The sequence below is a fragment of the Scomber scombrus genome, chromosome 13, assembly GCF_963691925.1.
Source record: "Scomber scombrus chromosome 13, fScoSco1.1, whole genome shotgun sequence".
In the NCBI taxonomy this organism is placed as follows: Eukaryota; Metazoa; Chordata; class Actinopteri; order Scombriformes; family Scombridae; genus Scomber; species Scomber scombrus.
Window position 1 is genome coordinate 11,307,912 of NC_084982.1, and position 18,461 is coordinate 11,326,372.

The 18,461-nt window shown below is 40.6% G+C and overlaps 1 protein-coding gene across 3 annotated transcripts in view; it reads right to left on the reverse strand.

Annotated features, from left to right (window-relative positions):
• sytl5 (synaptotagmin-like 5) overlaps positions 1 to 18,461 on the reverse strand; it is a 49,676-nt gene that overhangs the window by 6,915 nt on the left and 24,300 nt on the right. For all 3 annotated transcript variants that reach the window (XM_062431392.1, XM_062431393.1, XM_062431395.1), the window contains exons 2-11: positions 12,203 to 12,574; positions 11,894 to 12,109; positions 10,639 to 10,751; positions 10,398 to 10,515; positions 8,542 to 8,679; positions 7,873 to 7,981; positions 7,635 to 7,758; positions 5,515 to 5,615; positions 4,811 to 4,906; positions 453 to 631 (exon numbers count right to left, since the gene is read on the reverse strand). In XM_062431392.1, the coding sequence (XP_062287376.1) occupies positions 453 to 631; positions 4,811 to 4,906; positions 5,515 to 5,615; positions 7,635 to 7,758; positions 7,873 to 7,981; positions 8,542 to 8,679; positions 10,398 to 10,515; positions 10,639 to 10,751; positions 11,894 to 12,109; positions 12,203 to 12,321 (1,313 nt within the window). In that variant the 5' untranslated portion in view covers positions 12,322 to 12,574. The remainder of the gene's footprint in view (positions 1 to 452; positions 632 to 4,810; positions 4,907 to 5,514; positions 5,616 to 7,634; positions 7,759 to 7,872; positions 7,982 to 8,541; positions 8,680 to 10,397; positions 10,516 to 10,638; positions 10,752 to 11,893; positions 12,110 to 12,202; positions 12,575 to 18,461) is intronic.

Genomic DNA, 18,461 nt, shown 5'->3' on the forward strand with positions numbered 1-18,461 from the left:
GGTGGAGAAGAATGCATCTGGACCAGGAATCCATTTATATATTAAACAGTTTATTGACATACAACTGCAGGCTCGATAGATTGAAGCCCTTTTATTATTTCTCGATTTGCAGATGACCTAATAAATTTTGCTGTTGGTTTATTTGGTGCCGAAAGGGCATTATTGAATTTGACTTTAATAATATTTATAACTGCAAACTTGATGGCCAAATAAAGTGTTTTCTTACTGTTGGCTTATAACTGATCTATAATGCATCAACGCCATTTGTTACAGCTTATAAACCCTTATAAAGGGTATTGTATTAGAGAGTGGAACTGACCAGATTTGTGCTAATCTAGGCTAAACACAACCTGAACCAACTAGTTATCCAGGTAACTCTGTTTTGAGTGTGTGTGTGTGTGCGTGTGTGTGTGTGTGTGTGTGTGTGTGCACATGCATGCATGCAGTCTTACGCATCTGTGCGTTGCCTCCTCTCATCTCCTGTTGCCAGGTTGTGACACTCTTTCACCAGCACATTGAGAGCACCCGTTTTGTAGCTATAGCTGATGTTAAGCAGGATCTCACCGCTCACCCTGGCGTTGCCATAGTCACCAGTCTCACTGTACATGCTCATCATGCTGTTTATACTACTCTGTTAGGGCAAAGACAAGAGATGCAGAGGTAGATAACAGCAGGAGAGGAGAGTTGAAAAGGTAAGGAAAAAAAACAGAGCAACACATGAGGTACGATGTGTATCTTTTGATGAACATGAATGGAATACATTCTGTGGCAATACACTTTAGATTAGTCAAGTTTTATCCAGAAGGTTATACAGACTACATAGACTATAATATATATATATGTATATATATATTATGTAGACATTATACAGACTTAAAAGATTCAGTGGTCTGGAAACATAGGGGAGATGAGGGTACTCTAGTGTATAGGAAATGTGAAGAGGACATTTCTTAAAAAGAGAGCATTACTCTCTGTAAGGCTCCCTTTGATAAATAAAGGTCACTGAGTTTAACATTTGCACTGTCGACCGAAATCCTACAATTCTACATGAAGATTTTTTACTCTGCTCCTAAGCATAAGTATTGTCGTGTTTACTTGATAACACCACAAGTATTATCTGTGTTTCATTTTCAGCAAAGTGTGATGGGTTAAGGCAGGCATTTGAAAGAATGTGATGTTTCTAATATTGCATTATGTATTTTCTTTTATAAATGCATAAATCAAAATGTGAGGCAAAGGCACTCTGATAACACTGATTTCATATGTAGGATTTATATTCTTATAGTTTGTTTCAATATTGTATGTTTTATCTTTTCTTTTCCTTTCATATCATAACAAGAAGGAATAAATCAACAGAAACAGAGAGGGGAAAAAAAGAGGAAAACAGGTCAAATAAAGTGAAAAACTTAATTGCAGTGCAGAAGTGACAGGTGCCTTTTGTTTGGTCAACACATACATTATTGTGTGTCCATCATTACCAGTAACACTCAGTAAGTTAACTTTGTGTATATCTGTTAGGGAGAGTACCTCCTGTGTTTCACAGATTGTCGAATCTTCCTGTGCCGCAAACTAGATAGTTTAAAGACTACATTGTACTACCTCATATTGTGCACCTGCAAAACCTATTTCATGAACAATAGACTCAAATCCATTACAAGAACAGCAGATAATTGTGTCTGGAAAATGTCTTGGGAGGCAGGCGAACATGACATGTTGTGTCCCTGGGCAGGATATGACTGGTATAATCCACTGAAGATAATATTGCTGTCCAGAAAGTGCTGAAGTCACAAAGCCGGCACTGAGCCCCACTGTGCTTCTTCTACTGTAATGTCTACCTCATTTATTTCCTGCAGGGAAAAATAACTAGTTTAATGTGAGGAGCTTAGACTCAGAAAAAGATGTAGCTGGTAGTTGACTATTAAAATGGTATGGATGTGCACAAATACACACACTCACAACACACTAAATATGACTCTATATTGAGAATAAAGTGACATATTAAGCATATATCAGTATATATTCATTAATATGTATTAACATGTATGTAATATCTGTGCTTTGGTACTGCTGCTGCACATTTACTGTTCTACATTGTTACTGGGAATATAAACGCATGCACAAAAGCAGAAGGGGAGACTTACAGTCTCAGCATCCGAGTCGGGGACATTGAGGTAACCCCACCTTCGCTCTGAGCAGGGAGTGGAAGTCTACCAGCCGATTCATTACGAAGATATGGAGATAAGCAGGGAAAAGATAAAGAGGAAACAAGGGAAAGAGAGAGAACTGAGCTGCTTGATGTGTTAGTGGAAGAGACAGACCCCAAAGCACAGACCCCCGGCCCCCGAGGAGGAGCTGCAGAAACCCCGTCTCCAGCAGCAAAGCCAGGAACCACTTTACACATGGTTACCATGGTGATTATCAGCTGAAACCACAGAGATTATAACTCATCTGGAATCGGCTGTGAAATCAACATAGGCTCACTGGACACACACACACACACACACACACACACACACACACACACACACACACACACACACACACACACACGTTTCAACAGTCAAAATGCGTAAAGAATAACAGTTCCTCCTTGATTCGCACTACGAGTATCAAATGTGTCTCTATATGTCTTATAAATACATTATAGTGAGTTATAAACCATTTATTAAACGTTTCTATATTGTTTATAAATGCTAAATAAGGTGGCTTAAAGTGTTACTGCTAGTTTATGTTCACCATCTTAGTGCATCAGCAAGATAACATTTGCTATTCAGCACAAAATACAAAGTTCAGCTGATATTTAGTTCTACAGGTTTTTTGTCTAAATTGGATATATTTAAATTTTGATGAGAGGAAAAGTCTGATGATGACCAAAATGATTACAGTCCATCATGAGGGGGACATGAATGTGTGTACTAAATTTTATCCAATTCAATTTTCAATTTAAATTTATTCAAACAGCACCAAATAACAGAAGTTATCTTAGGGTGCTTCTCCCATAGAGCAGGTCTAAACAGTACTCCAGTCCATCCAATAGTTGTTGAGACATTTCATTCTGGACCCAACTGCCATCCCTACACAGCCACACCGCTAGCGTGGGTAAACAGTAAAGGTTGTAAAACAGTGAACAGATAATAGAAACTGCACTATTAAATAAATGGCACTAACACTACTTCAGTTGTGCTTTCATTATATTCACCCAAAGCCCTCCATGAAGTAAATTATGTAACAGTGGGCAGAGCAGATTATTCAATATCAGACTCTGCTATCTGCATAATGTCCCTCATCGCCTCCTTATGCTTCCATTCATACAGCCAACAGCAGCTCAATGACGGTTGTTAGTCATTTATGAGATGATACGATAAATGTCAGACAGGCAGGACGTCTGTCTCGCCTGTTTTACCATGCAGTTCACGAATTTCACACACACACACACGCTCGAACACCAACACAAACATCTAGAACAATGAACACGGTATGAGTCATGAAATAAGCCAATTATTTACGCTGTTGGAAGAATTGTATTTTCTGCCAGACTGAGAATTTTCTAGTTGGTTGTAAAGATGTCTAATAGAAAATAAGTTAACTATGCTCAAGTCCTGAGTTTGTGTCAAGTGTAAAAGTGTCAACACATATTTAATATTTTCTCACTTAATCTCGAGTATGTGTAACATTTAGCCATGCAGAAAATGTTACTGATAATTATATTACATTTTTTAAATTCAGCAGCCACATCTGTCTCCACAATTGTTGATAGCATGAAACACAACGTGCCAACAACAGTTTTGATGGAAACCTTCTTCTGCTTTGCTACTTGCGGGTGAGGTAACACTGACGTAAAACGTAATACTGACGTATTACAGCTGATACAAGATACATTTTATCTAATGATGCAGAGCAACATTGGCATCATATTTGTGCCCATCTGATAAATTTAAGTCCAATATTAGCTTGTTCTAGCTCACATTTGGCTCTTTAGCTGCTAAATGTTCCACTGTGTTCACAAGCTAGTCACTAACTTTGTCTGTGCTGGGTAGGTAAAAAATCCCTAAATGTAATTTTTGCACTTTGTTTTGTGCCATAAACAATACATCAGCTAAAACTTGTTAAGTTTACCCAGTGTTGTATGGGTGTTTACCCAAACTGGATAAAAATGTAACCAAGTAATTTTGAATGTGCAGCACAGTGGTATAACAGCTTCCAGCTGTGGCTGAAAGCCACGCTGATGAGAGTGAACACAAACAGTACAGCTGTAAAACTCAAGCTGGAGCTGAAATATGCTTCAAATGCTCTCTCAAGCTGAGAGGAACTGCAGCTTCAGGTAATAATTCTCTTCAAGCTGCAGCTTTCACATTACACTTTGTTCTGTTGATTGAATGCTAATATAAAAAATATTATAATATATGTTTTTGGCAATGTGGTGACTTGACTCTGTATTAAAAGAACTACATAAAATGAATTTTCTACAAATTTACACAGAACATATACTCTGTTGATGTACATTAAAACATGCTTCTTACATTATAACACTACAAGTCAAGTTGGTTTATGTAAATGCAGCAGCCTTCAGAAGCGTGTGTATTGTACGTGACACAAGCATCCCCTTCGCCTGTAAGCTCACACTATATTTACACAGTCAATACTAGAACATAGACACCTGACTCACGCATCAGGTGATGGTGAGTGTGTATGCGTGTGTTTGTGTATACACACGCATGTATTGTGTTTGCACTATATGTGAGCATACAGGACTTCCTAGAATCTGTTTCTGATAGTTTTGTGTTTGTACAAGCTTAAACATGGGTGTTACCGTTGACACTGCAACACTGAGACGCCGGCTGGCAGTCTGGCTGTGGGCTGACATCAGGGCATCGATGTCTTCTTCCGCATCCTCATCAGAAAACTCCTACGAAGGACAGCATTCAGATTTAATCAAAAGGGAGACAGCATCTGGGAAGCTGGCCAGCGCATCTTTGTACTTGCACAGTTTTCTACAAAGCAGCTCTGTGTGGGTGGATGCAGACAGCTTCCTTAAACTCAATGAGACAAATGAGGATAAAGTGTGGTAATCTATTTACTAATTTTTCATGCGAAAAAATCACAATGTCACCAGGTTTACAGTAAACTTGTGAGCATCAATGGACGAGCAGGTTTGTTTTGAAATCATCTGTATACGCCTGTGTGTCTGTGAAACACTGAATGCAAATGAACGCAGACAAAGCAACGCTATACTGGCCGTCAGATCCTCCACCTGTTTTCAGCCTACAGCCATTTAGATGCTTGTCATGCTCTTTGAAGTGGCCTCTGAGGTGAAATTAATATTCAGTCCCGCATCTTACGCATCATACTGTTTTCATCCGCCTACAGATTTCGAGCCTGATACAGTATAGTAGACGTATACTTAAAGGTACATTAACTGAAAAATCAAAGGGGTCTTTGTTGTGATTGTGGTCTGTGGGGAGGCTGTTGCAGAAATCAAATATGTGATGGTGGTCTGGGGTTGACAGCGCTTACTGTTTCGTTGAGCCCAGGGACTGAGCGGCTTCTCAGACTAAAGGCGTCATCACTGGGTTCAGAACCAGGAGCTGACAGGTCCATCTCTGAGCGGCTGTGATCTGGTGCAGGAAGGGAGATGAGCGCAGTAGAGGAGAAAGAAAAAAAAAGTAGTCTCAAAGATGCTGTTTGAAGAGTGAGGAACCAGAAGGCAGACAGTGAGAATCAGAAGCATACAGTGCATATGGGGGGCAGACACTAATGATCATCACTATGTTTCCTGCTTTGACAAAATGTGAACATCAATGAATGTGTGAAAAGTTACTGCCCATAATTATAATAATAACGATATGCCAGAAATGCAACTCAAAGCGATTTACATCAAGAGAAAACTGAGAACAATTAGAAAGAAAGGGCTGACCATTTAATGGAAAAGTTCACCACAATTTGAAATATGGTTATTTACTTCAGCTTATTTCAGCTGGAACTAACCCGAGATGGGCAAATTATCTCCAAGTAGAAAGCCTACTAGAACAGGATCACTGAGAGCTTTACCCTGCTCAGAGAAATGATTCTTACAGTAGGAACACCAAATTATCCTCATCAGAGGATGAATTTGTTGTTATGACGAATATGCTGTCAGTGATGCTAAATCAGCAGAAGGACTTTTATGAGGAGCTGATTCTACAGCAGCAAGAGAACTTCAAATCATTTGTCAAGGTCGTTTTTTGAGGAGCCTAAAAAAAGGCTGGATGAAGTAATTAAAGACGATCAAGGTGTGAAATCTAGCCTACAATTCACAGAGGGCTTGGTCAATGAGCTGTGAACGGGTGTCAAACGGTTAAGAGACCATCGAAAAAAGAATGAAAGAAATCGAAAATGGAATTGACAAGTCAAGAACAGCACTTGATGAAGTGATCTCAAAGCTGGACTTTATAGAGAATCAATCGAGAAGGGGCAACACCATTATAGACAGAATAAGGGATGAGAAAGGGGAGACATCAGAAAAGAAAAACTCGAGTTTGAAAGGTGGAGGAATGGAAACTTAACGTGGCCACAGAGTGGGGCTGTTTCAGGTTTATTATGAAGCTTTAGAGGAGTTGGAAGGTATACTTTTGAATGTTGTGGGGAGCAAGCATAGCTGCTCCCATTCTCCGTAGCTAAGTTCACAGTAAATCACCTCCCAGGTGGCTCTATTCTCATCTAATTCTCATTAACTATGATTATAATAAGCATATTTCCCAAATATTGAAGAGCTCTTTCAAATGTACAAAAAAAGCAAAACCTATAGGAATAAAAGGTAATAAGGGATGTTGAAACTTGAAACTCAGAAATGTAAATAATGTGCATTCATGAGGCACTTAAAAGCCTGCATTGGTGCTGCTGTCCTCAGAGGGAGACTACGGGTCTAAAACTGCAGAATGGAGCTTTACTGTAAGTCTTTGTCTGAGATTTTGAAACAGCGAACAGCAGTAAAGTCTGAGGATCTGATGACTCCTCCTGGGACAATATCTATCACAATCATGCACAAGCTTATGAATACAACTTTATCCAAGTAGGATCTTATAAATCTGTCTTAACAGGAAATATAATATAACAAAACATTTCTTCTTCAGTGTATGTTACTGAATATATGGCCTTAAATATCAGTGGTTGTGAACAGATACTCCCTTAAGCCCCAGCAGCTCTTTTCCAGCTAATGGCACTAATAGGAGCCAATTTAAAATCTTGACACACTTCTTAGCAGCTGTTCCAAGAGGAGATAAAAGGTCTGACACTGAGAGGGACAAAATGGAGGAGATTATACTTTAAAGGGGGGGGGGGGTTAACACATAAAGAAGAGCAGTAGACAGTGACAACGTGACATCTGATCCATGGCAGAAGGAGTCATTTTGTCCTGTACAGGATAGCTAATAAGCAGGTGAGTGTTTATGCACAGTCATAGTTACAGGGTCATTGTTAAACATCATCCTGATATGATATTGCTGCCTCTAACTGTGACTCAGTTATCAAAATGTTTGTATACGAGCTGTACAACTGTGAGACAAAAGCAGGCATTCAGGATCAGTCGTGTTGATTGGCATGTGGAGAAAAACAAAATAAATACTGTAAACAGGAGGTGTGGGTTTTAACAGACATACCTGAAGAGATTGAGGCCCTGGACACAGAAATGGTTGGAGTGCCAGAATTCTTCCTTTGTTGGGTGGCAGCTTTCTTCTCGCTATCGCTGGAGTGTAAACTGGCGACGCTTTCTGCTCCATCAGGCTGTATGCAAACACAAAAGGAACACACCTAAGCTGTTAAAACAAAACTTCAATATGGATAGTTTCCCCCCCCCATGTAATTCTGTATGTGTGTGTTTGTGTATCAGTTGCTGACCCTGACCCTCCGGTTGTCGCTGGGAGCGGAGGATCTGTCCAGAGTTTGGGAACGTAGGTTGTTGGGTACAGTCGGCATCCCTGAAGACTCCAAAGCCACTGCATCGCCCCTGAAAACCACAACACACAGTTTAACATCAACTACAAGTAACACCTGCCTTCAACATAAAATAACATCAATTCAAGCCTTTCATCGTCACGTAACACTCAAAGGAAGCTACCAGCCTGATGCACAAGATTCACTTGAATCACTCCTTTAATAAATATCCCTTAAAGAGATGCTTTTTCGCATGATTGAGCTTTTAACAAATGTCAATGCAATCACGCTTCTCCTTTAAACCTCTTTTTTAATTACTTAAATTCTTGAAACTGCAGTTACAGCCCTGATGCCTTGAAGTGTTCACTTTTCATACAGATAAAACCCACTTATAAGCTTGATGCTTTCATGCTCTGAATATAAGCTATTTCTCCATTCATGTTTCACTTTGCACCAAAGCTGAAAGAATGAACGTTTAAGGAGCTAAATTGAGCTATTGAGGAAGAGTTGTTTTTGCATATTCTAATCTTGTGTTGCTTTTGGTAACTTGTGTTTTGAAATGTTAAAATATTTGTATGAACATGATCACATGGTTCAGAGTTCACTGTATTTATTGGTAGTTTAGATGGACACCTGTTTGAACGTGGACTCGGACGAGAGTGAACGCTTTTCACACTCTGAGCTTCTCCATCCGATTTGACACTGATGTTGTCGACGCCGTTCTCTGGCTTCAAAGTGGACCTGCTGCCTTTTTTATCCATCTTCATCCTTCTATACACACGCACGCACGCACGCACGCACGCACGCACGCACGCACGCACGCACGCACACACACACACACACACACACACACACACACACACACACACACACACACACACACACACACACACACAGAGGGAGTCTGTTATCTACTGTACATTAGAGTCACTATTATAGTCATTACACTGTCTCTCTCTGCACCCTTCTTTATCAGGATGACCTCAGTGACTCAGTTCTACAGTTTGCCTCCTGCAGAGGAATTCGGTTTCAGGTACCTTTTCAGGTACGACCAACTATAATACATACTTTTACAGCAATTCTTTATTTTTTTCTTTGTTAGCATAATATCACAAAAAACATCTGAATAGATTTCTGTGAAAGACAGAAGACAATTGGCCAAATGATTTTGTTGTTGTTGTTGTTTTTGGTGGAGATCCATGATTTTTACTAAGGATTTCTTACATTAGAGTTTTTCGCAACTCTCAGAAAAATAGGTGCATTATCCTTACCTCAAGCAAATGCTTCAAATAATGATGACAGAAGAGGGTTGCATTCAGTAATGTGACAACAAGCCATCAGTGTCACAACTACGCAGTTCAGATCCTCTTAAATAATAGTAAAATGTCAGATGACTCCCTGTAAGGTAACTGCCATTGCACCTCGCAAAGTAATCAGATATTTACATAACATCCAATCCAAATCTAGCACTGGACCATGGAAGAAGACTGAAACTAGGTCATTATAATGTGAGCACCGTCTACTAGCTAATTCATGAGAACTTTACATTTTAAACATTAATGCAGATTCAAATAATAAATAACCCATTTTTATTGCCGTTTGAGAGGCATCTGAACTGCATATTTGCAACACTGATGAAGGCTGGATTTCCGAAAACGTTCTTCTGTAAATAAAGTGACTCCTCAGTCATCATGGAAGCGACTCTCAACAACAAACATCGACATTTTCTCTGTTTTGTCTTTTAAGACTATACTTATTTGGCTGACAAAGTTCTTTAATATGAACCCCATGATTGGCTGTCACCATTGTTTTTGAATTTTGATTCAGATACATTTAGATGAATGTCTAAATTGACAGAATTCTAACATATCGAATCATACACAGTATGCAGGGACACATTTTTTATGTTTTCTGCAAAAAAGACACATTTAATAATATTTTTTAAAGTATTGTGTATGATTAAATTATGTAAATTGTTCGAGTGTTTTCTCAATTATGGGTCATATAAGTTCAGTATGTCAATGACTCTTCAGCAGCCACCACTTTTCTTAAATAATTGTAGTTCCTTGCGATTTTGAAATTGAAGTACGTAGTTCATTTTTTATAATACAGTTCAGCCATAACATCATCATGTTATTTATTTATCAGAACTACACTGCACCTCGTCTATATGGCGTCTTTGTGAGCAGCCGAGATGAAGAGTGGTGATAGCATGCAGAATCTGATTACTGCTGTGCTCCTCTACCAAATTTATTTTAAAATGTATTCATGGTCTCTGATAAAATCAATTGAGCATCCACTTGATCTTCTCCGGTGCCTTTGTGCTGCAGTGTGCTCTCAACACACTGCAGATTTCTTTCAAATTTGGTTTGAGATGATTTTATAGTGTCTTCTGTCTGCTATCCTGCATATTTCACATTGTCATGCGGTGTCCTTCATTTAAAATTCAGTAGAACTATGTGTTCGTATGAACATAAAGGGAGACTTACCCTTTCTTTCTTATGCCGTCCACAACATTGTGTATTGCGCTTTTGTTGGGTTTTGGGGCGTCGAGTCTCTCTGGCTCAGAAGCGACTGACAAGTTCTCTGTAGACCTTTTGTCTAAGGCTTGTGATCAAAAACATTAAGAACCCATGAATAAAAACATCATATATCCTACCCACCTAACCTTCAAAACAGTGATGATTATGGTATTACACCTTTACAGTTGTCATTAGTGGTGATACTCACTTGGTGGGCTGCTTATTATTGTCTGTTTAACCACGTCACTGCTTGGCACTTTCTGCTCAAAGCGCTTGGACCTCTCCTCCAGGAACCACTCTCCTGTCACAACCTTCAGCTCCCTGAAAACATATCATCCACCTCTATCATTCTATTTTCAAAGTGAACTTGCCTTCCAATGTATTTAGCACACAATCTACAATCTGCTTCAACGGTTGCTGCACCTCCGTGACCGCCATGCTGGATGTAAACTCGCTCTACGGTCGTCATCGCCTTGAGCCCGCCTCCCCTTTCTGTGATTGGTTCCCTATCTCAGGCGAAGATTTTGTCTTGGTGGCCATGCTAACTTTCTGAGCGAAGTGGAATGTCGCTCGAATGAGAGCATGGGTATACCCAGGCTAAATAAACATGTCAATGAGCCACAATGCTGCACTGGATGACATGTTACTTGCCTCAGAAGACAAGGATCACCTTAGTTTGTTTAGAAATGGCTCCAAAGACTAATAACAGTGATCACATTTTCAGTTTTAGGAGAGTAGTTCCTTGTACAGTAGAGAACACTGCACATGCCCAGGAATGTTTTTCTGTTTGCAGAGCTTTGCTAGCTTTATGCGCTGCATGTCACAACCTTGTGACTTTATTCAGAAGCTATTATAAAAATTTATATATAAATATTATATATAAATATATTATATTTATATAAAAATTACAATGTAGCACAAAATCAAGAAGTTGTGATATGTTCCACAACAAGCTAGCCAAGCTCTATAAACCAAACCACGTTCTTTTATTAGCTCAGTGGCTCACACTTACAGGGAATTACTCTCCGGAGGCTGAAAAATTGATCACTGTTATTAGCCTTTGGAGCCGTTTCAAAACAAAGTAATGTGCCTAAACTCTTCTGGGCCAAAGATTTCACCCATTGCAATGGTGTGACTCACTGATGTGTTTTTAATCGTTTTTGGACAACAGTGGACGACTACGGCACAGAGGAATCAGATATATCAGGCTTTGGATACACACACACAATTTTTAAGTAAGACTGATTAATTGTTGGATTGGCTCAGCACATGAGATTTGTTGACAATAAGGAGGTTTGAGTGGATTTTCCCTTTAAATATTTTGAAAGATAACAGCACAGAAACACCTGAGGCCATCACAGACAAATGGAGACAGATGTGGTGTCATAAACCATCTAATCCGAACCAGCTGTATTCCATTCCTCTTTTAAACACTAAACCGTCCCTGCAGGCATTACACTTACGAGATCTTGGCACAAACGTTACACTTCCATTGACGTCTCTTGGGAGTTGTAACGCGGCAGTCACTGCAGACACGCAGCTCACACTCCTCACAGAGTTCTCCGCGGTCAAAGATCAGGCCCAAAGTCTTAGTGCAGCGAGCGCACTGTCGGTCCCCCGACTCCTGAGGTCGACGGGAACCTTTACGTCTGATCTCCAGCAACTCATTCTTTAGCTTCCTTTGGGAGAGAAACAGGAGTACACCAAAGGATAATGAGAAAAGTGAGAGACAGACAGACAGAAATAATGATGACTGATACTGAAGTCCTCACCGTATCCTCTTCTCCTCTCGTTTCCTCAGTTTCTCGTCTTTCTGCAGCACCTTCAGGATCATTTCTCTCTCATGTTCCAGCAGATAGGAGAGGTTTAGATCCTCCATGACCTGATCCATTGGTCCTTCAGTCTATAGCCAGCCAATGAAATCAGCCAACCGAAGATGTTGCATGGAGGAAGCCAGTCAGAACTACATTATGCTGCGATGTGTTGTTATTTCTGATAAATTCTGTTAAAATTTGGGTTGTTGTTCTTTTAGCATGTGCATAGTCCAAACATGTGTTTCTGAAAGCTCCCGACGTCCCTCCTGTGTTTTCTCTGCCAATCTTCTTTTTCTCGAGAAAGCTCACAGCTGACCACTCTCAGGAAACCTAGACAAGGTCAAACAAAGGGAAAGTCAACAAAATATGGCAGACACTAATAACTTCTAAACATCCAAATGGTGTAGTCAAATTCCCAGTTAATGTGCCTTTCTTTTAGCCAATGTAAAACACATTAATTAAAATAAGACAATGATTTTCAGGATTGCAAGAGGAAACACAAGTAATTGGTAGACATTTGACAGTTGCACACAGTCGCTCACTAACCTCCCAATTAGTCTCCAAGCTTGACATTCAGAGCACAACACCCACATTTCTCAGCTTCTATTAGCAAAGCTCAACTCCCCCTGAAATCCACAAGACTAATTATCTGCACACCAGCATGCCAGTGCACACAGCTATATTACATTAATTTGGCAGACAATTTTGTCCAAAGACTTTTAGCAACACTAGTACCTATCAGTAAAGCAGTGTTGGTCAGTTGGTCCACAACTTTGGTCCAGAATGAAAAATCTCAACAGCTATTGGATATATTGTCTTTAAATTTGGAAGAGGCACATATGAATTCTACTGATAGGTGAGTTTTTCATCTACCGCCATCATGAAGTTCACGTTTGTGATTTTGAAAAATGTCTCAAAAACTATTGTATGGATGCCAGGAAATTTGGTAAACACATCCATGTCTCCCTCAGGATGAGCTGTAATCACTTTTTTAAACCCCTTAATTTTTTTGTGCCTTCATCAGGTCAATGTTGTTAGCAGATCAACAAGCAGCCTCACAGAGCCATAACATGGCTGTGGATATTATTTTCCCCACTATGCAACCTAACACTAACCCAATCATCATGAACAGTTTGGGATTCAGTATGTCACTCATGCACACTGTGACATACAGTATGGACAAGAGCAGCTGGGGATCAAACCACCAACCCTTCAATTAATGGCTTTACCATCTAAACTTTACTGCTGCTGCCTTTAATTAAGATTAATGGTCCAACAGTTTAAAAAAACTGTGAAAATGCTAAGTGCCATGAGTTTTTTTTGATGCAGCTGCAAGGTAATTTGAAATGATGTGCTTTGAATGCTGAAAATACACATACACACACACTGACTGAGAATCAGTCACACACACAAACTAGATTAACATCTAGCTGCACCGCCTGATCAAATGAACTCCTGTGAATAAGTTGATTTGTACAAAAATAGCTTTCCATGCTATCAATAAAACCAACCCTGAAGATCAGAAACTAATACAGGCTTATATGAAGCACTGAGGAAGGACAGGATTCTGCTAGCACTTGTGTAAATGAAGTTGGGAAATCAAAATTGAATGGAGTGGAGGGATCTGCACAGGCCCACACCGGTTGGTGTGGGCCTGTGCAGATGTGCAGATCCCTCCTTTAGTCCTTATTCATTATCGTCTCTTTCATCCCTTTCCTTCTCTCACATCTTGCCTTCACTTTACATGAATTAGCACTAATGAACCCGCAGACATCATCTTTGCAGCCAAAGGCACATCATGACATCAGTGATTATAGCATTTAAAACTGAACTGCAGCTGCATTGTACCTATTGAAGAGATTTCCCTTCACCTTTAACATGTGAGGTAGGGATTTAATAGAAGACATTATGACGATTTACAAATACCTTATATTTACAAGACTAAAACTCACTGTGAATAGTGGAGCATGTGAAGTCTACAGCCATGGTAGTGGCACTACAGTGGCACTTAATGGGACATGCTCACAATGACTATACGAACATGCTGGTGTATAGCAAATTCATCACATTATGTCAGCAAATGTGGGCAAATTAAAACTATTGCTATAAAACTATGACTAACTGATTTGCAGCAAATAATAAATAGCTCACTTCAATCAGTCATGTTTCCTAAACCCCTAAAAGTAGCTGCCTTTAAGCCACTCCTAAAAAAGAGAATGCCGGATGCTTCCATGTTAACCAACTATAAACCTATCTCAAATCTTCCTTTCATAGCAAAGATCATTGAGAAAGTGGTTTTTAATCAACTCAGTAATTTTTTGAACTCCAGTGGAGTTTTTGACAAATTTCAATCAGGCTTCCAACCTCACCACAGTACAGAAACGGCTCTTATTAGAGTGTTAAATGAAATAAGGTTAAACACTGACTCAGGCAAGGTGTCAGTTCTGGTCCTGTTGGATCTCAGTGCTGCGTTTGACACTGTGGATCACAGTATACTGTTGAGCAGGTTGGAAACTTGGGCAGAACTCAATGGAACAGTCCTAGAATGGTTCAGGTCCTACTTGGAGGAGCGGAGTTATTTTGTGACTATTGGAAGTTATGATTCCGATCGAGTGGCTATGACATGTGGAGTTCCTCAGGGGTCAGTTCTTGGACCCCTTCTGTTCAGTCTATATATGCTGCCTTTGGGTAAAATTTTGCAGAACTGTAATGTTGATATATACCTAGCACTGTCCCCAGATGACTACAGTCCAATACAGTCATTGTGTCACTGTTTAAAGCAAGTAACAAATTGGATGATTTCTTAAATAAAATCAGGACAAAACTGAGGTAATTGTTTCTGGCAATAAAGAGAAGAGGATTGTTGTCAGTAAACACCTTGAGTCACTGTCTCTAAAAACTAAAAACCAAGTCTGAAACCTTGGTGTGCTGAGAGACTCAGATCTGACCTTCAGCAGTCATATCAAATCAATCACCAAAACAGCCTTCCATCAGTTTAGGAACATATCCAGAGTGAAGGGTTTTATGTCCCAAACAGACCAGGGGCCTCATGTACAAAGATGTTCGTGGATTTCCTACTGAAACATGGCGTACGCTCAAATCCAGAAAACGTCATACGCACAAAAAAATCCAGATGTATGAATCTGTGCGTACGCATGAATCCAAGCACATTTCCTTTGTACATCCCAATCAACGTGGAATTGAGCGCACACCCGACCCCTCCCTGTCCACGCCCCCATTTAAATACGCAAATCATATTTAAATGGGCCCTGCACCTGAGATTCTCCTCTCTGCACGATCAGAAAATTAAAACAAAAGAATGAGTAAGACGGGAAAAAAGAAAAACTTTACAGAAAGCTAATTGGAGACGCTAATCACTGAAGTGGAGGCGCGCAAAAATGTACTCTTTGGCACGCTGTCCTCCGGCATAAGCAATAAACGCAAGAGGAGTGAGTGGGAGAGTGTGTGTGAGGCTGTCAATGCTGTGGGGTCAGAAAAGTGCACACATGCTGAATTGAAAAAGAAGTGGTCCGACATCAAGGTGGATGTGAAGCGGAGGACGGCTGCCCGACACCAAAGTGTGGCCAAAACAGGCGGGGGGGGACAGAGAAGAGGGGCCCACTCCGTTTGAACAGAGAGTCGCCGCAATCGTGGGTGACACTGCTTTCTCAGGGGTGGTGGGAGCACATGTGGGTGACTCTGATTACCCCCAAGGATCACACAGTATTGTTGCAAATTAATGCAGAAGTGCGCAGGGGAAAAGGTGAGGCTGATTAAGACATTTCACACTTTACGCACAGGGTTATTAACATGAGTACTCTGCACACAGGGACAATCAGGGGCTTGTTAGAAAAATCTGAAGCTATAGTTTAACCAGCAAGTCACTAACTTTAACCTGACTAGTAACGATGCTGTGAAGACGGGATAGTATTTGAGGGCGCACATGCTCAATGATGCGCATTGTGCATGTGCGCATTTGCGCATCACATATGATCTGTACATTGATCGAATGAAAATGTTTCCTGTTGACATATACAAATTCATCATGTGATGGCGCTTTAATAGCAATGTGTGTGCAGTCGATAGCTCCGATTACATTAGGAAAACAGGCTCTCGCTGCAAATTGCGCTTTAATGTTGACCTGTTCAGCTGCATTGTATGGGAATTTGATATAGACCTGGCTGACATGCGGATAATTCCGTCCCACACGGCTGGCATGGCTCGGCTCAGGTCGACTGGCACAGTCCCGATCGGTCGGCCAGCTCCCTCTGGAATGCCCCGGTTGCTAGGAACCCCAGTGTGGTCAGCACCTGTATGGATACAGGCAGCGCATGGCTCCTCGCTGTGTCGCGCTCCAAGGCCGGCGGCAGCTCTGCGCACAGTTCCAGGAGGATTGCCCTCGGGAACCTAAAGCGGCTGATGAGCCAGTTGTCATCATGTGCCATTAAATCCTCTGTCTCTGAACACACGCTCTCTTCGTATTACACCATGTACAATGTCTTCTAATACTGCTAAAGCAGCCATTGTTGTTAACGGTATTTTCTGCACCACTCTGCGCATGCTTTTATATCCACTCATGTAATTGCAGACACGTGGGTGTGTTAATTGTTCATCAGTGTTAATTGTTCATGTTCTGATGTGAACATCACTCAGTCTGAGGATTGTTTTCACATTTATTTATTATAACAGTTTCCCAGCATAACCTCTAAGTGTCGCCAAAGGATCAACAGCTGTAGAAACGTGCGTACGCCAGCCATGAAGTTGGCCTGAGGCACCGCACATTTCCACGGTCATTTCACTCTTGATTCATCTGAACTTTGCCGTGAAAAAGAACGTACGCCACGTTTTTGTGCGTACGCACCCTTTGTACATGAGGCCCCAGGAGAAGTTGATTCATGCTTTCATCTCCAGTAGACTCGACTACTGTAACGGTCTTCTGACTGGACTCCCACAAAAAAAGCATTAAACATGTGCAGCTCATTCAGAACACTGCAGCTCGAGTTTTGACCAGAACAAAGAGATCAGAGCACATTACTCCAGTTCTAAAGTCTTAACACTGGCTCCCAGTCAGCTATAGAATAGATTTTAAAGTTCTGCTACTAGTCTACAAATCACTGAATGGTTTAGGTCCAGAATACATGAATGACATGTTAGTAGAATATAAACCCAGTAGGGCTCTGAGATCTACTGATTCAGGTCAGATAGTGGAGCACAGAGTCCAAACCGGACATGGTGAAGCAGCTTTTAGCTGTTATGCTGCACACAACTGGAACAAACTACCAACAGAACTGAAATCAGTCCCAAATGTGAACATCTTTAAATCCAGGTTAAAAACGTTTCTCTTTTCATGTGCTTATAATTGAGCTCTTTTAAAGCACTTTAAATTTGAATCTTTCATTTGCACTGTATGTAGTTTTAATTATTTTAATGCAAATCATTATTTTATGCTGCACTCATATTGTATGCTCTATTTTAGACTAGCTTTTTATTTTCTTTCTCTTTTTCTCTTTTTCTGTACTTGGTTTTATTAGGGCCCGAGCAGCGACTGCAAGTCGCCTGGCGAAAGCCCTATTGAAATTGTAATGTTCATTAGGGCCCGAGCGGCGACTGCAAGTCGCCTGGCGAAAGCCCTATTGAAATTGTAATGTTTATTATTATTATTATTATAAGGGCCCGAGCGGCGACTGCAAGTCGCCTGGCGAAAGCCCTATTGAAATTCGTTCATACCCCAACGTGCAAGTGACCCCAAAGTGCAAGTGACCCCAAAGTAATCAAGTAATCAAGTAATCATGTGGTATGGAAGACCCCCGGGGAAAAATGCTATATTGAAATTGTAATTAGGGCCCGAGCGGCGACTGCAAGTCGCCTGGCGAAAGCCCTATTGAAATTGTAATGTTTATTAGGGCCCGAGCGGCGACTGCAAGTCGCCTGGCGAAAGCCCTATTGAAATTGTAATGTTTATTATTATTATTATTATTATTATTATTATTATTATTCTTCCGACATTTCGTGCCCCAATTTCGCCCCTTTCCCAAATGCGAAAATGCTTATACTTTTGCACGGACGTCTGGCCTCATCCGAAATTCAATATTTTTGGGTGGTCGCACATGGTTGACGCAGAATGGCGGAATAGCGTCCCCTACAAAGTCCAAAAATGCCCATAGGGAATTTTGCTAACTTTGTCCTATGCTCACAAAATTCGGTACACATATGTATT